At 44.7% G+C, this 27,542-nt stretch overlaps 1 protein-coding gene across 1 annotated transcript; it reads right to left on the bottom strand.

The window, feature by feature from the left end:
- Window positions 1-1,017: 1,017 nt before the first annotated feature.
- Window positions 1,018-4,606, bottom strand: LOC122929414 (uncharacterized protein C8orf58 homolog). Its single transcript, XM_044282969.1, has 7 exons — window positions 4,501-4,606; window positions 3,460-4,133; window positions 3,094-3,240; window positions 2,692-2,860; window positions 2,492-2,589; window positions 1,578-1,690; window positions 1,018-1,481 (listed from the first exon to the last, which is right to left on the bottom strand). The coding sequence occupies exons 2-7, from the start codon at window positions 4,078-4,080 to the stop codon at window positions 1,382-1,384; spliced, it is 1,248 nt and encodes a 415-aa protein (XP_044138904.1). The 5' UTR covers window positions 4,081-4,133; window positions 4,501-4,606; the 3' UTR covers window positions 1,018-1,381.
- Between the last annotated feature and the right edge of the window lie 22,936 nt (window positions 4,607-27,542).

A 27,542-nucleotide genomic window follows, 5' to 3' on the forward strand; every position in this document is an offset into this window, starting at 1 on the left:
ATCCTGGTGACAGGCTCCCTTTAAATAATTAAAAGGGGTATATAAAATTATCATCTGTCTCCGAAACACCCATGGAAAAGAATGGAGTGATTGATTCAACTTTATTGTCATTACACATGTATAAATACAGGGTAACGAGTGCATGCCAGACCAGCCGCTCTGTTCATTTGGGGGGGCTCCACAGAGTACGGGGACCCTGTTCTCATGATAGGTGGGGGTCCTGTGGATAGGTGATAACTTTATATAACCAGACTACCCCTTTACGATACAGTATATTTACATAAGTCGCCACTAGAGTCTTATGTACAAATTTACAGCTAGTATTGAGGGTAATGGGAGAGGTATAAACCCAAGTGCGGTGAGCTCTCCCTGGTGAGAGCTGTGGGCAGCAAGAATGTTATCATTTAAAGGGATTAGGTCATCAATATCTGCCTGGTGGGGGTCAGACTCCCAGCACATCTGCTGATCAGCTATTTTAAGAGGCCATGCCGTTCTGCGGCCTCTTTTAAGGCCAATGATGTCACGTTCGTCGGTCACATGGCCTATGTGTAGATCAGTGCCATTCAAGTGAATGGGCCTGGCCTGCAATACCAAGCACATCCACTATACAGTGTGTGGCGCAATGCTTGGTATGCAGTGAGGTGGACGCAGGGGTGGCAGTGCTGTGAGTGTGGCCCCCACCATCTGGTATTGATGACCTATCCTGAGGAGAGATCATCAATATTCAGCGCCTGGAAAAGCCCTTTAAAGGGATTTTGCCCTATCCTGTGGACAGTTTTCGTAATCGGCGGGGTCCTGTGTTGCCCCGTATGAATGGCGCTGTGATAGGTTTTCTTCACCTGAAACAATACGTTTGCTGCTCTAACCCTGTATCCTCATAGCCCCAGCACCTGGAACTGCTGTCAGACATATAGTTGGGCACCGGTAGTCCTAGGGATGTCAAAGCTGTGGTGTACTGGTACCAGAGCTGCAGCCATATAACTGGAAGCAGACACCAGACTAAAATCCATAAAATATAATATTTCTTTATTTATATATAAAACAATATGACCAATGTCCATAAAAATAACATAACCTTAATATTTTAATTCCAATAATTCATGATCTATAATTTAGAGATTCTTCCTTATGTACATATTAATACATCTACAGCGCCTCTCTGATCCATAATGTCTAGACGTCCTCCTGATGTACACCTCAATAACTCAATCCATAGGACATCGGAGCCTTGATTAGTACTGTGCAAAGTATAACTATGGAGGAGGTGACACTTAGTGCCAATGTTAATGTTCCCAGATACTGGTGCGTTTCTTCCAGACTCTTCTCAGCATGTCACTGATGGTGAATCCTTCTTCTACAGTGCATTCAAGTGTATTAGTCCTCAGTGAAGCTGTCGGCCATGGTTCCGAGGTCTGATAACCAGTCCAGGCAGAAATAATCTTTTCGGATGTTGAGGATTTCCCTCTAGCAATGTCTGCGTCCTGTAGAAGAAGGGACTGTTAGATATCTACACTACTTGCTGTCTAGAGCCTGCATGTACGTGTATCACTGATCATGATGAAGGTCCATTACTGTACCTGCAGCTGGTGGGTGGTTCCACTGTCTGTCTGCCCCCATGAAGTGGTCCTGCACCTCTCCCTGCGAGCCTAGAGAGCATATCCTTTACTTTATACCACTGCGATGCTTCAGCCTGAGGAGAGCAAGAAAGTCCAGTGTTAGAAAACATGACAACATGAATACCATGGAAAACCATTCCTGCATCTTCACCTGTCCAAGCTATAGTATCTATCATGTGTGTTGGATGCAGTTCTAGAACTTTTGGAGAGTGCCAGACCCAAGCTGTCAGAAGATGATGGTTGTTCCAGCTTCACAACTGTTGGTTGCAAACCACTGCTCTACCACATTGAGAGAAGCCCTTAAAGTGAACGTCTGTCAATCATAGGAGAACAGGGGCCAGAGGCAGGTCCCATCTGAGGTCACCACCCATAGACAATCTGCGCTCGTTGACGCTATTCTCTGCTACGCTATTTCCTAGCTGAAGGGTTGTAATGTTCTGCTAGGCTCCATGATTTAGCACTGCATTTATCTTAGTATCTGTTTCATTACCATGTAAATAACTTCACATTTCAATATCTATAGCTGGCTATCTGTTTCAGGATAGGTGTCAGATGAACGCTCGTTGGCATCTATTCTTCCCAATGCACATGCATGGTCGGTTCAGCCAAGATTGAGAAGAGTGGGAATAGGCTGCTACCAGACAGCCCTGGTGGTGGCTTGTCTACCCTGAGAACAAAAGGATTGGGAATGCTGAAATGCAACATCCCAAACCTTCTTCTTCCAACATCTACCATCTGGAGAGAGACGGAAAGTCTCCATACACATTGGATGGTGGGCCAGTCCTATCGAGACTGCCACAGTTGGCCATTATTTATCTAACATGTGTAGCCAGCTTTACAAATTGTGAAACAAGTAGACTTGAGATACTACTCACTTTGCAGTTCCGTTGTAGCCTCTGTGCCTTCTCCTCTTGCAGGTTTGGTACGCTTACATACTGCGGGGCTATTTTGTGTGCTTCTCTCATGCCATTGTCTGTGAAGACATCACACATTTAGGATGTCAGTCATCTCAAAAAGTAGAGGCCTTCAGATTAAGCCCTCCAAGCTTCTCCCTTCAGTAGAACTATAAATTTACCTGTGGGTCTGGCCATGCTGAGGAGCATCCCAGCATGAGAACTTGATCTCTTCCTGTAGTGCGTTGGTTCCCAGGTCCTCTCTTTGGGACGGGGGTTATCTGTCAGGTCATTATCCATATCCCTGGAGTCACGAGAGGCACCACATACGCAGGCATCTAGAAAGAGCACCTGTACAAGGAAATATGACAGAAATGAGTACCACCATCAATCAACTTCAGTATGGGTTGGCTTGTCATTCGGAGAACTTAGTTATTTTTAACCTTTCTAAATGAACACAAACGTCTAAATGACTGCCACATTGCCTGGAGGCATGGTTATTTATGTTGAATTGCAGAACCTTGCCTTGTCCTTACAGTGATGTCAATAACTAAGGGAAATCGTATCTTCATACTGTTACTCACTTGGTTGTTCCGCCTTCCTTCTGCTTCCCTTTTCTCTTGTTGAAGTCTTTGATTCTTCTGCTGCAGCTCCGCAATTTGCTCTAACATCTGACATAGGCTTTCCAGGTAGCGGAGACCATCTCCTGGAAGAATCAGTGGGTCCTGGTCCTAATAAAATAAAGAGTAATGAGCAATGTCCCACATGTCTCCTAAGATGTTTTCGAAAAGGCTTTTGTATGTTCCTTCCATGTTTGCATGGGATTCTTGGGGTTGGGGATATTAGATGTCTAAGCACTAGATGCTAAGTTTGGACAGCCTAAATCCCAAAGTTGTCCATGCTTTAGCTATGTATATAGAGGTGATCTAAAGTTCCCTAGTGTCACATACCTTATTTTCCTGACATTGACGTGTTGGGCTTCTTGTTTGGTAGGAGAAGGCTTTTCCTCTACGTTGGTCTTTCAGCGATCCCACAGACTGACGGCTGTACCTTGTTGTTCTGCTCTGAATGGACTCTCTGCTAGTGCTCCTCTGTCTCCTGCTCCTGAGGATGGCCTGTTCCAGCTTATGGGGCACACCCGATACGTCTCTTTCCCGTTGCTGGGTGAAAAAACATTCCATTGCATCTATATCATTGTCTGGATGCATTTTAAAGCTCCCTGACTTCTTACGAGCTGACTGTTCCAATAAGAGTGTCTCCTCCAATTGTGCTAAGGAATCTTGGTTTTCAATGGTAGTCTTTTTGGGACTTCCCGGATCCTCAGCGGTGGGACTATCCAAACTCTCAGAATACTCCGGGGTGGAGCTTTCCAGACTCTCTGATTCATCTAGATTGTAGCTACTCTCAGATCCAAAAGGAGAGGCGGGTGGTAACTCCACACCAGAATCTTCTGACTCTGATTTCTCGAAGCGTTTATGTACAACCATACATCCTCTGCTTCCTCCATGGGTAGTCGGTAATTGAACATAATGGGGAACGGCCGGGCCAGTACAAGGTGAGGTAGGATCCATAAGGTGCTGATACACAGGAGTGCTTCTGAGGAGCACACAGCTCTCTGAACGCTCTGCAAGCATACAAAACATGTATTAGATATATCATACAGAGCTTCATAATCACATGTACGCATATTGTTACTAGATGGCAGTTCGCTATGACTGGAGTTCTTCTAACCAAGTGAAATGTCATGCAATTGACATGTGAGCATTTCCATGAAGTCTGACTACTGCTTGAAAGTGTCACTTTCATCTGAGCTATAACAAAAATGACAACACAACGGAGCACTATAGCAAGAATGTACAATAGGCGGTATACATAGCAGTATCAGTTTCACACAATGATCCCATACAATACTAGTACTGAAATAATATCCTACCTGTACCTTTATATAATATAATACACCTGCAGTCCAAGCAGTAGAGGAGGCCACGTACCTGTACAAGTGCAGTCCGAGGTTAAGCTTTGAGACAGGTCTCTCCAGGTATTATACAAATCCCTCGATCTACAGCCTTGTATGTGCTCGAATGAAACTGAACCGTCCTAGCCCCATCCATGTCATACCTGCCCAGTCTCACCTGTGCACACTCCTCCCTTTTTTCTCTATGCCTTATACGGCTGCTTATTGCAAGTCAGATTCCTGATATCACACACACACACACTGACACTGCTCGAGATATGGGAATGCAGCATAACCAGTACCTCTACATTCCATCTTGTATCTGATAGGAGCCGGTCATAATGTGCAAAATGCACACAATGGAGCGCATGCTGGGCTGTATATACACATGAATGCTACTCACCTGGGAATAAATACCCAGGATTAAGCCACAGACAGAACTGGATACAGTCACAGCACACTGGCCACTTGCACAATCCCTGCCGTCACCAATACTGATATGCAGATGTAGCAGAGCCGACTTGGTCAGTCGACTGTAGGTGCTTTATAATTCATGATCACTGGAGTTTCCTATTCTAATTAGGGAGTCATTTAGATTTCCTACAGAATAATTCTTTGTCCGGTCTAATTATCACCAGTCACCCTAAGGGCTCATGCACATGACCGTATGTATTTTGCGGTCCGCAAAACACCGATCCGCAAAAACTACGCATTACGTATTTTGCGGAAAAGAACAGTCCTATCCTTGTCCGTAATGCGGACAATAATAGGACATGTTCTATTCCTTTGCGGAATGGACGTACGTAAACGGAATGCTCACGGAGTAACTTCGTGTTTTTTTTGCGGACCCATTGAAGTGAATGGTTCTGCATACGGTCCGCAATAAAAACTGAACGGACACTGAAAGAAGCCCTGAATGTAGTGGCCACTAACAAAATGGCAGCAATCCAAATAGAAACGAAAGGTCCAGCGCTTCAGATTGTGATGTGCAGACTTTATTTATCCATCAACGTGGCAGGTACACGCATATTAATATTTGCTGATGTGTTTCGATCTAAACGTACTCGTAGCATCGAAACGCGCCAGCCAGATTTTAATGTGTGTACCTGCCATGTTGATGGATAAATAAAGTCTGCACGTCACCATCGGAAGCGCTGGATCTCCCCTAATATTTTGAGACCGGAGGACTATATAATGTACATGATGATGTCTTGACTTATCTTGACAGCAGGTTAAAGACGGATCGGGCATGTTGAATTTTAACATGGCTGACCCCAAGTTGTCGTGGAAGATAAGCCACGCTTATTTCTGGCCGTAGATTACTCCTCTCTTTTGGGAATACACGTCAAGCTGGGCATGCAGGTGTATGGGGGGGGGGGGGATCAGGAGTAATATTGTATATGGTCCGCTACAGGATCCTGCAAACAAGTCCACATATTCCAGCTTCCTAGGTTGCTATGAGGATTACATGAGGGACGTGGAATATTAGCAGTGACCACCAGTCACCTGTGAAGTTGTGACAAATACTCTGATGATTTTCCATCACAGAATTGCCGGCGATGCAGCGTCAATTGACCTGCGTTGTGAATTTTAAATCCACAGCACATCAGACTAGGCTATGGGTTTCCACCACACCCTTTGCAATACGGAGGGTGAGATCTGTGATTTTTGCCTCGGATTTGTTGCAGATTTTTCCACGGTGAGCGTGTAGCCTTAGGCCTCATGCACACTAACGTATTTTCTTCTCATGTCCATTCATTTATTTATTTTTTGCGGATCGTATGCAGAACCATTCATTTAAATCGGTCAAAAAACGGAAGTTACTCCGTGTGCATTCTGTTTCCGTATTTCAGTTCCACAAATAAATAAAACATGTCCTATTATTGTCCGCATTACGGACAAGGATAGGACTGTTCTATTAGGGGCCGGCTGTTCTGTTCCACAAAATACGCAATGCACATGGACGTAACCATTATTTTTTGCGGACCGCAAAATACATACGGTCGTGTGCATGAGCCCTTACAGCTCTGCTGCATTGACCCAAATACTTGTATGTTACATATATAATTTTTGAGAATACAGTCCACGTTTATTAAAGTTTGACACATTTTTACGGACAAAAAAAATGCGGTAAATGAACACTTTCAAGGTCACTAAAAATACTAAAGGTATTAAAACTATTTCTATAGCAGAAACCAATCTGATGCTTTGATCTAAAACCAGCTATAGACAGGGTTATGACCGCTCACCTCCACCTCCATTACGAATTCTCCTCTTTTTTTTTTTTTTTTTTTTTATTCACTCCTGGTTTTGTTCAAAAACTGCATTAAAAAACTGCCCATGTGGTCGTATCCATATTGACCTTGAAGTTGGGGATTGTTCACATTGCCTAAAACTCCAACAGGGAGCTGTCTCCTCCCCTGACGTGTCTGTTTTAGCGATTACTTGCATTTCCCTGGTAATAACAATCCTAGAGCATCCATTGTTATCATTCTATGCTATGCCATTCCTCTATTATTCCTACTAGATATTTCTGAGTACATTTCCAGCAGTCTGCAATTAAGTTCATCTAGATGTTACCAGTGCACAGTCTGATACTGACCAATCAGTGCCACTAGACTGTGCAGGGACACCTCCCCCCAACTGGTAACACCCAGACAGACTGCTGGCAATTCATTCAACTTCTAGCAGGAATAATAGAGGAATGGCACAACATAGAGTCATAAGAACAGATGCTCCAGGATTGTTATTACACAGGAAATGCAGGTAGTTAATAAAACAGACATGTCAGGAGAGGAGACAGCTCCTCTTTAAACGTAAGAAAATCACCACCCTGAACCCTAGAAGATGCACTCTGTGATTGTAACTCAGCACCCTCCTTGGTGTTACCCACAGCACATGCGGTAAACGATATATGACAGACACTAGATGCATACAAATCTGTATAAGTGTGCATTCACATGCTGCGGATTTTGTTGCAGAATTTTCTACAACTGAAAATCAGTTGCCTTCACCAGAATGGGGCTTGCAGAAATCTATGTGCTGGGCGCCTTATTCAAAGGAATGGAACTGATTTGCAGTCGCAGAAAATTCTGCAACAAAATCCACTAACACCTAACACACCCCTAGGAGGTGTCTGGGTCTGGAGCTCTTAAAATAGAGGCATCGCTCTGTAGGGCGGCCTCGCCTTATTGAAGGTAGGATTAGGTAGTCTGCAATGCCGGGGCAGGTACTTTATCTCCACCCGTCATCTACAGCATCATATCTCAAACTTCTTCTTGGAAATCTGATTGAGACAAATATGTTTCTTGTCTGATCTTCTGCTCCTTCCGGTCTGCGTCTATACATAGTGGCCCTATGAGCACGCCCGTCTCCAGCAGTGAGTGGTCGTCTACAGACAAAACACTTCTTCTTATAACGGGATTCTGGACTTTCCAGTTATTGACAACCCAAAAATGAGGGAACCTAACATCAGCCATAAAATGATAGCTTGGCCTGCCTGCTGTCTGTGCCCGCTAGCTTAGCATAGATGTCTCATCAAGATAGACTCCATTATAGACAGGATGATACATTTGGTCGGCAGGTGCCTTTAATTTCGCCAGAGGGAAAGAAAAGGAAAGTCGGATGCCATGTTGCAATTCAGTGGGATTTTTCTTAAGAAATCCCTTGTGGTCTAGGATTGAGGGTTCCCTGGTGGTCTAAGGCAGGGAAGGGGTTCATGTTACATTCCATGGTCATCTAGGGTCTTAAAGGGGCAAAATGGTAAACTGGCAGGAAGACTAAAAGCTCCTTCCCACATTACCCAAAAATGTACTAGTTCCCAGCTATCCTCTTGGCACCAGAAAACCTGCTCTTGCATTCAACCTGAGTGGCAATGCAGATCTTCAGAAGACCATGGACATCCAGTGTTGTCTCTATATGCAAAAGACTGTAGAGCTACTAGTATAGTGGCCCAACATACGGCCTATGCTGTTGGCCTGATGGGCATTCAGGAACACTCTGGGTAAGGGTGAACAAGCCCTAAAGCTGATACACTGTGTTATCTCTAGTGCATACCTCCCAACTATTTGGACATTCAAAGAGGGACACTTATGGTTCATTGTGTGAAAGATCCATTTTCCTCTCATATCTATACACTTCAATTGTTTTTTTTGTTATGAAATAGCGCAAAAAAAAATATCTGAATATAGAAATTTCTAAAATTCAGATTGCATGAAATAATATAAAAGGTGGGCTCAAATATACAGAGAGAAATCAGTCAAACACTTTCTGGATCAATATTGTGGATGCAATACTGAAAATCTATCCCTCAGATCAAAAAGAGGGACATTTATGGAGCAAAGAGGTACAGGGGGACTTGGGTCAAAAAGAGGGACACTTGGGACTTCTGCTAGTGCAGGATTCGGGGGGGGGGGGGGGGAGCGTTACACTATGTTGTCCTTTTACATTTCTGTCATATGCCCCGTCCCTTCAGACTCTGCATAAGGCATTAATCCGATGTCTATAGCAACGTTTCTACTATTACTACCCCTATACTAACACAAGACGTGCAGCTGATCACTATCATGTCAGCCGCAAAGTATGATAATTATTAGCTGGGCATGTATAGGGGTGTTGTGCTTTATCGTGGCCTATATCCGGGTTAGTACTGTATACTGTTCAAACATGCCCAATCCAGTAACACAACAATGTCAAAAGATTTATCAGATAAAGGGACAAGGATGCATTTTTACTAATGTAAAACAAACAGGGCTAGGCCCGTGAAGTGGTCTAAACGAAAGGCTGTCTTTGTAGCCCATAGCAACCAGTCACAGCACAGCTTTCATTTTTCAAGAGCATCATTAGAAATGAAAGATGCGCTGTGATTGGCTGACATGGGCAACTAAGACAGTTTTTTTTTTTTTCAGACAGTTTCATGAATCTCCTTTATAGTTTTCTAAATCTTGTGCTTTTCACACTATAGTCCCAGTGAAAATTTGGTCACAGAGCTGACATTTCAGGAAATAGAAGCATGTGGTTTCTCCTTACATTGGTCTCTTTCTCTCTCTGTATGTATGTATGTGTATATATATATATATATATATATATATATATATATATATATATCCAAAGAATCCTTTTGAAAAGCCTTGACACAACTTTTTTAAAGGGGCTGACCAGAGTTATGGCTAGGACAGCTCCCAGCTATCCAAGACCCCTGAACAGTGGCTTACATGAGGTAGAGACGGTCCCATAGCAAATCCCAAAATGACAAAATGAGGCCCTCTGCTGCTTCTTGCCGGGCTTGTTGCCACTTCACCTTGGAAAGTGTTTGTGAGCCAAAACCAGGATTGGAGCCTCCACAGACATAAGGTATAAGGGTCCATTCACATGTCCGTAGAATGGGTCCAGATCTGTTCCGCAACGTTGTGGAACAAATCCGGACCTATTCATTCTCTATGGGGCCGGAAGAGATGCGAACAGCACATAGTGTGGTCTCCGCATCCGCATTTCCGGAGCGTGGCCCCGTTCTTCAGGTCCGCGGCTCCCGAAAAAAATAGAACATGTTCTATTCTTGTCCGCAATTGCGCTACGGACATGTGAATGGACCCTAAGGGAAAGATCTGCTCCTGTTCTGTGTTTAGAGCCGCACCTGGTTTTGGCTTAGAATCACTGATGGAAATCACTGACGTGTGAATGAGGCATAAGCCGCTGTCAGACACCTCTAACAGCTTATAGATCCTGGAAAGAAAAGGAGTGGACATTTAAATTCAACATGCCTGATCCTTATTTCCCCTGCGATTATCTGTCGGGGGGAGTCAGGGGACCACCATACACATTAAGCTACATGCACATGACCGTTCCGTTTTTTGCGATCCGCAAACCGCGGATCCGCAAAAAACGGAAGCCGCCCGTGTGCCTTCCGCAATTTGCGGAACGGAACGGGTAGCCCATTGTAGACATGCCTATTCTTGTCCGCAAAACAGACAAGAATAGGACATGCTATATTTTTTTTGCGGGGTCACGGAACAGAGCAAAGGATGCGGACAGCACACGGAGAGCTGTCCGCATCTTTTGCGGCCCCATTGAAGTGCATGGGTCCGCACCCGAGCCGCAAAAACTGCGGCTTGGATGCGGACCCGAACAACCGTCGTGTGCATGAGGCCTTAGATAGTTTGTCCGGTGGTTTCAATCGATGAATCTAGTGTGTATGGCCAGCTCTAGGTGTATATGCCCTTACTCTTAGGGCTCATGCACATGGTGGTTGATCGGCCGTTCCATGCATTGGGGACCGCAATTTGCAGTCCCCAATGCACGGGCAACATTAGTGCGGATCCCGCAGACAGATCCAGACCGATTCAACTTGAACGGGTCTGTGGTCCATCTACACCGCAAAAAAGTAGTGCATGCACTACTTTTTTGTGGTGCGGAGGCACGGACAGAAACCCCATGGACGCACTCCGCAGTGGTTCCATGCCTCGGTTCTGCACCGGACCTTCCGGATTGCTGAGCGATTCAAGTGCATGAGGCCTTAGATGGGAAATCTGTTTAGTTAGGCTACATGCACACGACCGTATGTGTTTTGCGGTCCGCAAATTGCGGATCCACATAAGAAAAAAAAAATATGCCATCCATTGTAACAATGCCTAAAACGGATAAGAATAAGACATGTTCTATAATTTTTTTTGCGGGGCTACGGACCTGACATACTGATGCGGAAAGCATCACGTTGTGCTGTCCGCATTTTTTGAGTACCCATTGAAATTAATGCATCCCCCCCAAAAAACTGAACGGACACGTAAACAAACAACGTTCGTGTGCATGTAGCCTTATCCATTGGTTCAGGAGCAGAAGTAACAGACTGTAAAATCCCTATGGGACTGGTAACACCCAGCTTTTTCCAGAAAAAATTATCTATCAAGTGGATTCAATTAATTTAATGAATTTAGGTGATTATTTGGTAATGTAATAATTTTATCTACGGGACAGTAAAACATTTTAGTAGATAATCACCAATAGCTTAAAAAAAGCACAAATAACCCATTTTGAGGATGATTAAACAATAGCAGCTATATCACTGTCAGTGAGACACGGCTATGCTGTGGTTTCCCTTCCCTCCGGATAATTTAGCATATAATGATATTCTGCTGTATCTCATTAACTGCTGGGAACAATCCCTATTTATTTCCCAAATCCCCTTACTATGGAGCATTGTATGAAGGTCCATAATTGTCACCCATCCCGGGGACCCTCCTGGGTTTCAGCTTTTTCCAAATTTGTAATAGGTATTTCATTTTTATACATTCTGTAGGGATGGGGATTTTAGTGTAAGGATCGATTCACACGACCGTAATCACCACGGACCATATGTCCGCAGCATCTCCTGGGCCGGCCACCACTCCCCTTACCTGAACTGATTGCATCGTAAAACATTGTGATCACGGTGGTGTGAATAAGCCCTAAAGATGTAGAATGCAGATGTAGCAGTGCTGAATTTGTCATTCCACTCTTTGTGCCCCCCCGTGCAAACGACTGTATCTGTTTTGCTGTCCGCAAAATACTGATTCGGCCCATGTGGCATCCGCATTTTATTTACAGATTTCAATGGCTTCGTAATTTTCGGGCATTGCCTATCTATTTACAGAACAGACATATGGATGCTGAAAAGACACATTTGATCTGTGTGCTGTCCGAATCCGTATGTCCGTTCTCCAAAAAGATAGAACGTGTCCTATTCTTGGCCGCAAAATACTGAAGTCAATCGGCCTGCAAAAACACGGATGCAACACGGACATCATCCGTATTTTGCGGATGCGCCTTTTGCGAACCGCAAAATACGGCTGTGTGCATGAGACATTAAGCTCAGTTAGACTTTCAGTAGGCTTATCTGCAGTCCCATGTAAAACCAAAGATAAACTCTTGATATATGACAATATGTAGATCCACATGGCAGATCTGTTGCATATGACAAATTCAGTACTGGCCATCTGTTAACGTTTCAAATGGGTTAATGGGAATTTGCGGGTTCGTCTGCTGAATATTTGGGGGGTGACTGAGTTGGGAATCCTCCCAATAACACAGTATAAGGGTGCATTCACACAACCGCAAAATGCAAAAAATATATCGTTGTATCGTTTTTTGGATTTTTTGTGGATCCATTGTAATAATGTCTAGGACATGATCCATCTTTTTCACGGGACTCCAAAACGGACATACCGATTTTTTGAGGCCCCATTGAAATGAATGCGGACCAAAAATACGGTCATGTGAATGGGGCTTAAATGGTCTGATACAGAGAAAGTAAAACGATGCAAAATACCTCCACGTAAGCAGTCAGAAAGTAGATGAGATAGAATTTAAATGAAAATATTCTTGCCTGAAGAGCTTGCAATCTACAAATAGTACACATGCTCTTACCTTCATTACATAGTGTCCCAAATGTCAACTTCCTATAGCGGCCCAGCATGTTGCTGGGAAGAATAATTCCACTGCTAGAGACCACTTGTCTGTGAGAAGAGACTATCCCAGTAATGTGGGAGAGAGTGCGGGGGACTCGGATAAAAGCCCCTCTGTGTGAGCCCGTGGGAGGAGTCATTCCCTTCAGCTGACTTGACATGGAAGGCATTGGGGGGGGGGGGGGGGGGGTGGGGGGGGTGTTAAAAAGTTAATGAGGTCTTTGAGAAAAGTCTTCTGTCTTTCTTCACACCCTTGAGAGAACAATAAAACTGTCTGGACCTATAAGAGGTGTCTGCTCCTGTTCTCCTAGACCGGACCTCCACAGCTGCGCTCTACAGACACACAGTGTAAGGGCTCATGCACACGGATCCGCAAAAAAAAAACGGATGACATCCGCGTGACATCTGTTTTTTTTTTTTGTTTGAGGATCCATTGTAACAATGCCTGTCCTTGAATAGGACATGTTCTATTTTTTTCGGTATGTACTTGCAGACATACAGATATGGAATGTACACAGAGTCATTTCCGTTTTTTTTTTTTTGTGGCCTCATTGAAATTAATGGTTCCACATATGGGCTGCAAAAAAAAAAAAACGGAACGGACAAAACATACATTTGTGTGCATGAGCCCTTCGCCCGCCAGGTCAATGGATATAGATCGTACTATGGTTCATGTGATCGGACAGGCGATGATTCTGCTCAGCCTGGCGTTTTAGTCATCGGTTTTGAACCATGGAGACAATGTTCTGTTGGTCCAAAAATTCAGTAGATACGCTGTTGTTAAGTATAATCGTAGAATCCTAGGCCCCATGCACACAACCGTACCTGGATGATCCGTGTACATTCCACATCCATATGTCTGTTCCGCAAAGGCATAGAATATGTCTCATACTTGTCCGCAAAATGCAGACCACGGACCCATTGAGGTTCGCAAAAAATGCCAATGCAGCAGAGACTACATCCGTATTTTGCGGATCCGCGAGTTGCAGACAGCAAAACGGATATTGGCAGAGATACAGCTAGCCACAATGTCTTATGAGTGGTTGATAGCTGCTTCTGTATACAAGCTTGTATAAGGAAGGCTGTCAATCACTGCGTAGGACCGCCCACTGGACTCCTAAGCAGAGAGAGCAGAGATTTCAGGGGATGATTGACATGATAATGGATCTTTCCCCTCAAAACTATATATAAATCTCCTCCTGCTCTACGACATGCTGCCTTCAATGTGACAGGTTGTCTTTAGGTAGTCGTGGAAGAATGGCCGTACCTGTAAGGGTACATTGCACACGTTTAGGATTCATGTGCGGAGAATCCGCACTGAAATCCGCAGGTGTTCGCAGGCAAATCTGTACGGTCAATCCGCATCAATTGATGCGGATTTACGTTCGGATTCGGTGCGGAAGTGAATGAAGAAAATTCGGTCAGGAAAAATAAAATAAATTGACATTCTGCGGATTTTAAAATCCGCACCGCAGGTCAAAATCCGTGCAGAAAAAATCTGCATTGTGTGCATTGAGAATTTCAAATTCTCATAGAATACAATGTACATGACCTACGGTGCGGATTTTCCGCATGCAAATTTGCCGTTTAGTTTTCACCTCAGGCAGCAGCAGTGGCGACTCTAAGAACAATATATAGGGGGGCACATAAGATACCACAGTCAAAAATTGAGGGGCACAAATAATTTTCACCACTTAATCATACTACTGAAAAAAACTAAATAGGTATATATAAATAAGATTACAAAATACCTCTTACATCCAGTGACTTCTCTTCTCTGATGTAGACATTCTCTTTCCGCTTCTTCTCCTGTCAGACCAGACCACCATGGTGACTTCTTTCAGCCGTGCCTCGTCTCTGCAGAATTTAACAAACAGACATCTTATTTTCCTACTTTTCCATCATCCTCCCACCTTCTCAACACCCGATCCTGCCACCCCCAATACTGTGTCCATTGTGCTCCCCAATACTTTCCTGCAGAAACAGTCCCCCTGAAAATACTGGTACCACTCAGATAGTGCGTCAGTACAAAAACACCCCTTTATATTATGCGCTAGTACAAAAAAATCCCCCCTTCCTTTCAGATCAGACCCCCATATAAAACCCCAAATGAGATCCCTCCCATCTCAGACCAAACCCGCTTTAGACCTCTATGTCAGACCCTATATAAGACCCCAGTTTTAAACCTTAGATCAGACCCCCATTAGACCTCCATGTTAGACCCCAACCCAATATCAGACCTCAGATAATACCCCCATATAAGACCCCATTAGACCTCCAGACCCCCCAGTCAGACCTCCTGTCAGACCTCCTGACCCCCCAGTCAGACCTCTTCATCAGACCCCCCCAGTCAGACCTCTCCATCAGACCCCCCCAGTCAGACCTCTCCATCAGACCCCCCCAGTCAGACCTCTCCATCAGACCCCCCCAGTCAGACCTCTCCATCAGACCCCCCCCCCCCCCCCCGCAGTCAGACCTCTCCATCAGACCCCCCCAGTCAGACCTCTCCATCAGACCCTCCCCCCCAGTCAGACCTCTCCATCAGACCCCCCAGTCAGACCTCTCCATGAGACCCCCCCCCCAGTCAGACCTCTCCATCAGACCCCCCCAGTCAGACCTCTCCATCAGACCCCCCCCAGTCAGACCTCTCCATCAGACCCCCCCAGTCAGACCTCTCCATCAGACCCCCCCAGTCAGACCTCTCCATCAGACCCCCCCAGTCAGACCTCTCCATCAGACCCCCCCAGTCAGACCTCTCCATCAGACCCCCCCAGTCAGACCTCTCCATCAGACCCCCCCAGTCAGACCTCTCCATCAGACCCCCCCAGTCAGACCTCTCCATCAGACCCCCCCAGTCAGACCCCCCCAGTCAGACCTCTCCATCAGACCCCCCCAGTCAGACCTCTCCATCAGACCCCCCCAGTCAGACCTCTCCATCAGACCCCCCCAGTCTGACCTCTCCATCAGACCCCCCCAGTCAGACCTCTCCATCAGACCCCCCCAGTCAGACCTCTCCATCAGACCCCCCCAGTCAGACCTCTCCATCAGACCCCCCCAGTCAGACCTCTCCATCAGACCCCCCCAGTCAGACCTCTCCATCAGACCCCCCCAGTCAGACCTCTCCATCAGACCCCCCAGTCAGACCTCTCCATCAGACCCCCCCAGTCAGACCTCTCCATCAGACCCCCCCAGTCAGACCTCTCCATCAGACCTCTCCATTAGACCCCACCCAGTCAGACCTCTCCATCAGACCCCCCCCAGTCAGACCTCTCCATCAGACCCCCCCCAGTCAGACCTCTCAATAATAAAATAACTTACCTCTCCTGCGGCCACTCTCCCTGTCCTGGCTGTCTTCTCTTCTCAGACCCCCCCAGTCAGACCTCTCCATCAGACCCCCCCAGTCAGACCCCCCCAGTCAGACCTCTCCATCAGACCCCCCCAGTCAGACCTCTCCATCAGACCCCCCCAGTCAGACCTCTCCATCAGACCCCCCCAGTCTGACCTCTCCATCAGACCCCCCCAGTCAGACCTCTCCATCAGACCCCCCCAGTCAGACCTCTCCATCAGACCCCCCCAGTCAGACCTCTCCATCAGACCCCCCCAGTCAGACCTCTCCATCAGACCCCCCCAGTCAGACCTCTCCATCAGACCCCCCAGTCAGACCTCTCCATCAGACCCCCCCAGTCAGACCTCTCCATCAGACCCCCCCAGTCAGACCTCTCCATCAGACCTCTCCATTAGACCCCACCCAGTCAGACCTCTCCATCAGACCCCCCCCAGTCAGACCTCTCCATCAGACCCCCCCCAGTCAGACCTCTCAATAATAAAATAACTTACCTCTCCTGCGGCCACTCTCCCTGTCCTGGCTGTCTTCTCTTCTCAGGGACCGCGCTGCAGTCACCTGACCTCCTGCAGCATCAGGTCAGAGGGCGCTCTGTACCTCCTGATGCTGCAGGCAGCAAGGACACACCAGCGCGGGCCCTGAGAAGAGCGAGCAGGAGGAGGGATAAGTACTGGACAGCGCTCACAGCGCTTCTCTCCCCCTCCTCCTGCAGACTAGTGAGCGCTTCCATTAGGAGTGGACTCTAAGGCTGGGTTCAGACCTGAGCGTACTGACCTGAGCGCTGTGTATGCGTGATTCTCCGGCGTCTCACATACGTGGCTCCTGTAGTATGCGAACGCCCATTGTCGCGCGTTCCCGGAAGTCTATGTACGGGAACGCGCGACAAGACGCCCCAAAGAAGCTCCTGTACTTCTTGGGGCGTCGGGCGTTTTACAGCACGATCGTACGCGCTGTAAAACGCTCAGGTGAGAACCATTCCCATAGGGAATCATTGGTTCTTGCCTGTTGAGCGTTTTACAGCGCGTGGGAACGCGCTGTTAAACGCTCAGGTCTGAACCCAGCCTAAACCAGGAGTGGATTCTGTGATTGTACCATTAGGGTCCATTCACACGTCCGTAAGTGTTTCGCGGATCCGCAAATCGCCGGCACTTAATAGAAAATGCCTAGTCTTGTCCGCAATTGCGGAGAAGAATAGGACATGTTCTATTTTTGGGGAGAACGGAATTGCACATAGAAATGAATGGTTCCGCGATTCCGTTCCGCAAAATGTGGAACAGAATTGCAGACGTGTGAATGGACCCTTAGGCTCTAGTTACATTGCATTTGAGTCATTTTCCCCTGACGGAAGGCTCCACTGTGTGCTAATATGTAGGTACACAGTGGCACACGTCAGCCACAGAATACCGCAGGAGGAGCCTTTCCGACTCATACACGGCGTGAAGATATCCTAAGGCCTGTGGAAAGCGTCATTTCATACGCTGGATGTCCGGAAGTGTTAGGAGCTACTGTTCTCATGGATTCAACATGCTAATGTGACATTTGCATCTACACAATGGCGCTCTGACAGCTCTCCTCATACACAGACCTGCTTTGCAGAGTTGATATTTTCATATGAACAGTATGATACTGCAAAGCGTTGGCTCAGCATCACAGTATCTGCCACACTTCCTGCAGCCCGGAGCCAAGCAGTGGATCTTTGTCCCAAGCCAGGCTTGTGTGTCCTGTTTGGGCAAATGAGTGGATCCCCGCCTCCAGGAGTCGGAGTGAAAAGCTTCAAAGCCTCTGAAGGGGAAATGTCTGGCTGGTCACAACTGTTTGCTGAGGTTCTCTTATCATGACAAGTGGTGGCTGGAGTTCAAACTCTGGGACCCCCACCAATCAACCTTGTTGCCCATTTTAACGGAGCCGTGGCCGAACATGCGTGCCGCTGCTCCATTCAAAGTCTGGGACTGACGGAGATAGCCGAGTACAACGCTCATATACTTTGGAGAGGAGGCGCATCGGGGTCCCAGCAGATAGGTGAAAAATGTTGATCTTGGGAAAACTCCTTTAAAGGGCAGCTGTCAGCAGTTTTGTATCTATGACACTGGCTGGCCTGTTACATGTGCGCTTGGCAGTTGAAGGCATCTGTGTTGGTCCCATCTTCATTTGTGTCCACATTGCTGAAAAAAAATGTTTTAACATATGCAAATGAGCCTCTAGTGCAACAGGGGCGTTGCCGTTACACCTAGGGGCTCAGTTCTCTCTGCAACTGCCGTGCCCTCTGCACTTTCAATGAGGTCAGGGCCAGTTGTGATCACATTTACACTGCCTGGACCTGTCAGTTAAAGTGCAGAGTGTGCGCAGAGAGCTGAGCCTCTAGGTGTAACGGCAACGCCCTCGTTGCTCCTAAAGGCTCATTTGCATATATAAAAAAAAAATAATCTCAGCAATGTGGGCACATATGAACATGGGACCTTCAGCTGCCAAGCGCACATGTAACAGGTCAGCCAGTGTCATAGGTGCTGATCTTCTGACAGGTGTGCTTTCACCATTCACCCACTTTGAACCATTCACCGTTCCTCCACTCCTCACTTACCATGTCTATGATTAACTTTACCCTATGTCTAATTTCCAATGTGTGCCTCCCCAGGGTGCATGTCACCCTCTAATGGTCTTAGAGTCCCTTAATCAGGTCATTGTCCACAGGTTACAGGGGGTCATTTTTGGGACAATGTGTATGTGCACCTGCGTTGCTTGTATCTACGGTGGTAAGTGGTCTACTAATTGTACCCCACTTGTTCAATCAAGACACATCCAATAATGAGAACTCGCTATATGAAAGGATATAGCTGACTTAAAGAGTCCACCCTGTGTCGATCACTAGAGTTGAGCGAAGCGTGCTTCGGCTGCTTAATCCGAAGTCGCTTCGTTCAAAACTTCAAAATAGTACTATAGGGAGATTCGCCGCCGTACAGTAATAGAATATATGGACTCTGATGAGCCGAAGTAAGTTATACACAAAGTTGAGCGTTACTTCGTTGAATAACTTCGGTATTTGATTTTTAAAGTGGAAAACCACTTTAAAACTTCTTTTAATGCTGATGATTATGGCTTACAGCTAATGAAAACCCAAAGTTAGTATCTCCGAAAAATTTTATATTATATAAGACCGATAAATGTCGGCCTACTGAAAAGTACGTACAGTATATGCACTCAGTACTTGGTCGGGACTACTTTTGCATTAATTACTGCATCAATGCGGCGTGGCATGGAGGCGATCAGCCTGTGGCACTGCTGAGGTTCAGGTTGCTTTGATAACGGCCTTCAGCTCGTCTGTATTGTTGGGTCTGATGTCTCATCTTACTCTTGACAATAACCCATAGAGTTTCCATTGATCAGGCAAGTTCACGCCAATCAAGTCCTGGTTAGCAAACCAGGTATTGGTACTTTTGTCAGAGCGGGCAGGTTCCAAGTCCTGCTGGAAAATTAAATCAGCATCTCCATAAAGCTTGTCAGCAGAGGGAAGCATGAAGTGCTCTAAAATGTCCTGGTAGACGGCTGCACTGACTTTGGACTTTATATAATACAGTGGACGAACACCAGCAGATGACATGGCTCCCCAAACCACCACTGACGTTGGGAACTTCACACTGGACCTCAAACAACTTCCACTCTTCCACCAGACTCTGGGCTCATGATTCCCAAATTAAATGCTAAATTTACTTTCAACTGAAAACATGACTTTGGGCCACTGAGCAACAGTCCAGTCCTTTTTCTCCTTAGACCAGGTCAGACGCTTATGATGTTGTCTCTTGGTCGTGACTGGCTTGACACAAGGAATGGGACAGTTGTACCCCATGTCCTGAATATGTCTGTGTGTGGTGGCTCTTGAAGCACTGACTCCAACCACAGTCCACTCCTTGTGAATCTCCCCCAAATTCATGAATGGCCTTTTCCTGACGATCCTTTCAAGGCTGCAGTAATCCTTGTTGCTTGTGCACCTTTTTCTACCACATTTTTTCCTTCCACTAAACTTTCTATTAATTCGCTTGGATATAGCACTCTGTGAACAGCCAGATTCTTTAGCAATGCCCTTTTGTGGCTTAACCTCCTTGTGGAGGGTGTCAATTTCTTCTGGACAACTGTCAAGTCAGCAGTCTTCCCCATGATTGTGTAGCCTACTGAACCAGATTGAGGGACCATTTAATAGCTTAGGAAACCATTGCAGGTGTTTTTTGTGGATTAGCTGATTAGAGGGTGACACCATGAGTCAACAATATTGAACTTTTACATTAATATTCTAATTTTCAGAGACACTGACTTTTGGGTTTTCATTAGCTGTAAGGCATAATCATCAATATTAAAATAAATAAATGCTTGAAATAGATCACTTTGTGTGTAATGAATCTATAGAATATCTGAAGTTCACTTCAATTTATTCTTCAAATAAATTAAAGAGGACCTTGTGGCAGGCGCAGCACTATGAAGTGCCTTTTGCGCTGTGGCATTAGAAGAATTTTGATATCTCTGACTTTTTAGTCTAACCAGACTGTCTATTAGGCCTCTTTCACACTAACTTATGGCTATTTCAGTGTTTTCCGGTCCGTTTTTCACGGATCCGTTGTTCCATTTTTTAGTTTCCGTTGTGTTTTCGTTCCTTTTTTCCGTATGGCGTATACAGTAGTTACATAGAAAAAATTGGGCTGGGCATAACATTTTCAATAGATGGTTCCGCAAAAACGTAACAGATACGGAAGACATACGGATGCATTTCCGTATGTGTTCTGTTTTTTTTGCGGACCCATTGACTTGAATGGAGCCACAGAACGTGATTTGCGGGCAATAATAGGACATGTTCTATCTTTCAACAGAACGGAAAAACGGAAATACGGAAACAGAATGCATACAGAGTACAATTTTTTTTTGCGGAACCATTGAAATAAATGGTTCCGTATACGGAACGCAAAAAACAGCCTGCAAAACGAAAAAAAAAAAAACGATAGTGTGAAAGAGGCCTTACTCTGTATTTCCTCTAGCGCCGTTCTATGGGAGCAGTAGGTTTAAAGAGCACACCAAATGCTTGAAATAACTTCTTTATTAACTTAAACTTTTCTTCATATATAACACTGCTGCCTCCGCAGCAGATAGTCCATGTACAAAACACGCGTTGAATAAAGTATCATAAAATGGCGGTATGCATAAGATGGTGGTTCAACTGTTCAGTCTTGTCATTCAACATAAAATGCTGGATATATTTCTCTCTTGAGTATCTGTTCTCTCACTTTAAGTTATTTAAGCACTTTATGATCTCTCTAAGAGGTATATCTGAGGTCTAACTAATAGTTCACTTGCTCTACTTGGTTTGCAGTTTGCTTGATACAATTGCTTTGAGCGGTTTGCAGATTGCTTTATGCAATTTGGTCGCAATTTTCAGTATGCAGTTAGCAGTAACTATTTGCAGATTGGTTGAGTATGATCTGATATGGTTGTATGCAATTTGGATTGCAATATGGAATTTGGATTGTGAACTTTGTAATTGGTGGAACTGTGAGTAAACACATAACTGGTTCAGTATACAGTTCTAATCACTATATTAACAGTAGGAACATTATATAATGGTTTTAAATACCTATTTTGGCCTCTCTGTTTCTTAGTGGAGTGAATGTCTGTTCAGCTTCTCTCCTCTGGTGTAATGATTCTAGCAGCTCCTGCTAAGGGGTTTTCCCACACAGACTGTGTGTGAGGCTGGCCGTGATTGGTCAAACTTCTGCTGTGTGTGAGGCTGGCCGTGATTGGTCAAACTTCTGCTGTGTGTGAGGCTGGCTGTGATTGGTCAATACTCCTGCCCAGCAACAACAGTTTAACTCTATGCTTTCTGTTGTTTCTGCTGTGTCATTGAGCTTACCTCAAATCCATATAATGAATCTTAAAGGCATATTATATTTTCTGCTTCTGTGAACACAATATATAACAGTTATATAACATACAAACATAAAGTCACTGTAAATAACTCTGCTTTTGTCTTTAACACACAAACATAGGAACTGTATTAAGGTTATTGGCAGGTTTAGCTGTATAAACATATAAGCTATATTAGCAACCTAGGACAGGTCTTAGCTGGCCAGCTACACTCCCACCAAAATTACCTAGAATTCTATGTTCTCAGTGGTAGGACTTAAACATGAATTTGAGGAATTTTCCATCATGTTCTCAACTTCCAAGTGTCTTTTATCACTCTCAAGTAGAACAACTAACTTCTGTAAAGGACGTTCCAACTTGAGTGGAGTAGTAAGAGTCTCCTATTTGTAACAACACTCTTCTTACTAGTTTGTCTTCATCCTTTTGAACTTCTAGAACTTTGGCCAATTTCCATTGACTTCTAGGTAAATCTTCTTCTTTTACTAACACTATGTCACCAACTTGGACATTTCTTCTGGGTGTTTGTCATTTACTTCTTAGCATAAGATTGGCTAAGTACTCTTTCCTCCATCTATTCCAAAACTGATCTGATAGATATTGAACTATTCGCCATCTCCTTTTAGCACATAAATCCTCTTTGGTGAACTTGCCAGGTGGTGGCTGTATGTAATCAGACTTAAGGTGAAGTAGATCGTTGGGAGTTAAAGGGTCCACACTTGTTAGATTGTTGGTGTTATCAACTGTAAGTGGACGACTGTTAACAATAGACATTACTTCATAGAACAGGGTCCTAAGTGAAGCATCATCTATTCTTCCTGCGTTCTTTTTCAAAACTGAACTTAACAAATTTCTTACAGTTCTGATTTACCTTTCCCAAACTCCTCCTGTATGGCTTGCATGTGGAGCATTCAAGTGAAAATCACACTGTTTCGCTAACAAATACTTAGTTACTTTTTCTTTATCGATCTCTTTTAGCTAATTTTTCAATTCATTCTTAGCTCTGACAAAATTAGATCCTTGGTCAGATCTAAGCTCTCTGACAGTGCCTCTAATGGCTATGAAACATCTTAAGGCGTTGATGAATATGTCAGTTGACATATCTCCTAACATTTCCAGGTGAATTGCTCTGGAGCTTAGACATGTAAATATTAGTCCATATTACTTGTACTCCTTGCGGTTCTGTTTGGTGATGAATGGGCCAAAACATACCATTCAGCTATAAAGAAATGGTGGTGATAGGTTTACACTATCTGCCGGTAAATCTGCCATTCTTTCCTCTTCGGTAGGTCTACGTGCCTTTCTGCAGACTACACATTTACTTATATACTTTGCTATAACTTTGCTTCCTTTCACAATCCAGTAACCACCTTCTCTCAAACAGCTTTGGGTAAAGCCTCTTCCCTGGTGCAAGGATGTGTTGTGGTAGTGATCAATAATCAATCTTGTGAAGGTAGAGTTTTTGGGTAGAATTGCTGGATGCTTCACTCTGCTAGGTAACAATGCATTTTCCAGTCTCCCTCCCACCTTCAGTATACCATCCTGCAGAACAAGATTAAGCTTGTACAATAGGTGGTTGTTTGGAAGCCTTTTAGGTTCTTGACTAAGTCTCTTCAACTCTTCACTGCAGAATCTCTGTTAGAATGAGTCTTATGACTTTGTCTTCAGCTTTCATTTTTTCTTCTACATTTAATGATTTCTTCTTTCTGATTCCCTTTGCCAAATGTTGAAATCGAGCTACAACATTCATGACTGTATTCCATTTTGAACATCTGGCTAGTCTTTCAAGTATGTCATCTTGACACTTGGCAGCAGGGCTCAATGTTTGTATGACTTTAACTTTTGGATCACCCATAGACAATTCTGTGTAACCTTTACTGGGTGTGATTTCCTTTTCCCAAAGGAACTCTGGGCCTGTGAACCATTTAGAATTTTTCAATTCTGTTACATTCAGGCCTCTTGAAGCATGATCTGCTGGGTTATGCTTTTGTCACAGGTTAAGGGGAAGGGAAAACACCAAATACACACCACAACGAATAGACAACAATCTAGGCCTCAAAAGCTAAGGAAGAGAGATGGTGACCTCCTAGTAATCCCTAGGCCTTTCCCTAACTTCTGCCAGTATGAGTAGATCCTGATGGTGGAAATACTCATACACTGGATACCTAAAGCCCTGCTAAAACTGACGAGCCCTAGGATAGGTAGCAGGGGATGAGACAGCTGGTTCCTTCCAGAATGAAGGAACCTGCGTCTCCCTGAGGTCTAGAAACAACACACACCAGATAATAAGAAACAGCGAAGTAGAAACTATCAACTGCATGCTCAGCAGTGTGAGGCGGATCTAAATAGAGCCTCATCACTGATAACGAGCGGCACCTGAGGAGAGGTGAGATCTTTGGTAGCAAATGGGTTAAGATGTGGGGGCTGGCCTATGTCTGGCTTTAGCACAGTGGACACAGGCAGGAGGAGCGATGTGTATGCGGGCTCCTGCCCTGTACTCGTTCAGCTGTGCTCACATACATATCGCGCCCTGTGTTCACTGTCCTGTGCGCACTCTGCTAAAACCTGACATAACCCATCTATGCCCGGCTTTACCAAAGCAGACAGGCAGGAGCAGTGATGTGTGATGTAATCATATTTATTGTATGTATGTGTGTCTGTCCCTGTGTCTGTGTTTGTGTCACCATCACCATGCCCACAGTGTTCCTATGTCTTGATGCAGCTGCATCGGGACGTTCTGTGCGGGGCAAGAGAAAGAAGAGGAGGCAGCACCGCCAGCATGGAGTCCGTGGGAGAGGCACAGGGAGGCACACTAAGGACACAGGTAACACTACCATATGATCTACACTAGTGTTATCTGTGGTTTTACATAGGACTGCAGGTAACACTACCACATTATCAGCACTAGTGTTATCTGTGGTTTTACATAGGACTGCAGGTAACGCTACTACATTTTCGGTAATCGGAGAGCAATCACTGTGTTATCTGTACTCAGAGAGTTATCATTGTATTATTTGCAATGTTACATAGGACTGCAGATAAAACTTTTATGGAATATCCACAGGAGTCCCATAGATTCAGATACCACAGGGTTTTGTTCCTATGGCATTACCTTTGCCACAAAACTGACCTGTGCCCTTCATTCTCTGGGTCAGTACGAATACGTACGAACGTATGTATGCATTTATTTATTGGCAAATGGGGGTGGAGCCAGGACAGGAGGTGGGATGGGCCAGGAGGTGGGCGGGGTTAGGGGGCTCAATTCAGATTCTTGCTATGGGGCCCAGTGATTTCTATGTATGCCCCTGAATATGATGCCAATGTTCTGGATTTGTTATTTCACACATTTTCTCAACTCTGTTGGTGACAAAGATATGGAATCTTCTAGCTTCATTGTTTATGTATCCTAGGACAACTTGTGAGTCTGTCCAAAAATATTCTTCATCTATTTTTAACTCCAATTCTTCTCTCAGAAACTTGCTTACTGATGCTGAAACAACAGCTGCTGTCAGTTCAAGTGTTGGTATTGTCTGAATACTGTTAGATGCAACTCTGGCCTTTCCCATAACCAGGGAGCAGTGTATATTGTCTTCTCCTATCACTCTGATGTAGAAGCACTGACCATAACCATAACTACTGGCATCTGAAAAGGGAAGAAGTTCTATTTTCTTGTACTTTCCGAAATCATGAGGTACAAAACATCTGGGTATCCGAACCTCTCTCAAGTTTTGCAGGTCTCTTATCCAACTTTCCCACCTTGGCCTCAAATTTTCAGGTATGGTCTCGTCCCATCTTAACTTCTGTCTGCATAATTCTTGTATTTCTTTTGCTCTGAGGATTACTGGGGCCAAGAATCCCAATGAATCAAATATAGAAGCCACTGCGGAAAGAATGGTTCGTCTAGTTGCAAGTTTCTCTTCAATAGATACTTCAAAGAAGAACTTGTCATTCTCTACATTCCATCCCAATCCAAGTACGTTCTGGACTGGAAGATGATCATAATTGAGATCTACATTCTTCATTGTTGCTGCACGTTCAGAGTCACTGATGGATTTCAGTACCTCTCTGCTGTTTAAGGTAAATTTATGAAGGCGGAGGTTTCCTCTTGCGCATAACTCTTGGCTTTCTTTCACTAGTTTAATTGCAGATTCTGTGGACTCTAGACTTATAAGACCATCATCTACATAAAAGGGCAATCCTTTTCATTCTGATTGGCCAGGTACTCCATACCATAATTGGCGCAACCTGGAGACGATGCTGCTCCAAACAAGTGTACTTTCATTCTGTATTCTGCTGGCTCTGTTTCTGTATCTCCGTTCTCCCACCATAGGAACCTCAAGAAGTCTCTATCTTCATATGAAACTGGTGGAACATCTTTTCAACGTCACACATGACTGCTACGGGATACTTTCTGAATCTACAGAGTACTCCAGGCAGAGTGTTTGTCAGTTCTGGTCTTTTTAGTAGATCATCATTTCATCTGGTTTCTTTGAGTGGTAAACACATTGATGTGGGATGTACCACACTTCTCATTCTTTAGGTTGGTTATTAACTTTCTCTGCATGTCCTTCTTCGAGGAAACCTTCCATGAATTTCACATAATCATTCTTCAGTTTGGGATCTCTTCCCATCTTTTTCTTCAAAGGTAGCTTGCTAGGGCAAGATTTCTGTTATTTGGCAGATGAGGTCGTTCTCTAAAAGGTAAGGGCATTTCAAGATGACCTTGTTGATTCTGCTGAACACTTTCTTCTAGAGTGTGTACGAACTTTAAGTCTTCTTGGGATACACTCTTTTCTTTAGAACTTATGTCTGTAAAGTCGGATTCAAGGATCTTGATTACTTTTGCTGGACTTACAGTTGGTAACTCTTGGACAGATATTCAATGACACAATCCTGCTACCTGTAGTAAAGTGAGGAACCGCATTCTGTTCAAGGAGTATCACGGGTGCCAATCAAGGGCTGTTAGGCCGTGATCCAAGTAATAAAATATTGAGGCACTCAGTTAGGAAGTTTTGCAATTCAAGTATAGTTTTATTTCATTTTTCTGCATCATTCATTTGCCCGTGGTATATATAGAAATGACAGACTATTTCTGACCGGACGTTTCGGTCACGGTGGACCTTCATCAGCGGTCATGTTATCTGTAAAATGTTATCTGTAAAATAGCTCTGCATCCAGCTCCCAGGAATACCTCCACCCATTTTACAGATAACATGACCGCTGATGAAGGTCCACCGTGACCGAAACGTCCGGTCAGAAATAGTCTGTCATTTCTATATATACCACAGGCAAATGGATGATGCAGAAAAATGAAATAAAACTATACTTGAATTGCAAAACTTCCTGAGTGCCTCAATATTTTATTACTTACAATCCTGCTACCTGTCTTGAGTTTGCGATCTG

The sequence above is a fragment of the Bufo gargarizans genome, chromosome 2 (assembly GCF_014858855.1).
Source record: "Bufo gargarizans isolate SCDJY-AF-19 chromosome 2, ASM1485885v1, whole genome shotgun sequence".
Lineage (NCBI taxonomy): Eukaryota > Metazoa > Chordata > Amphibia > Anura > Bufonidae > Bufo > Bufo gargarizans.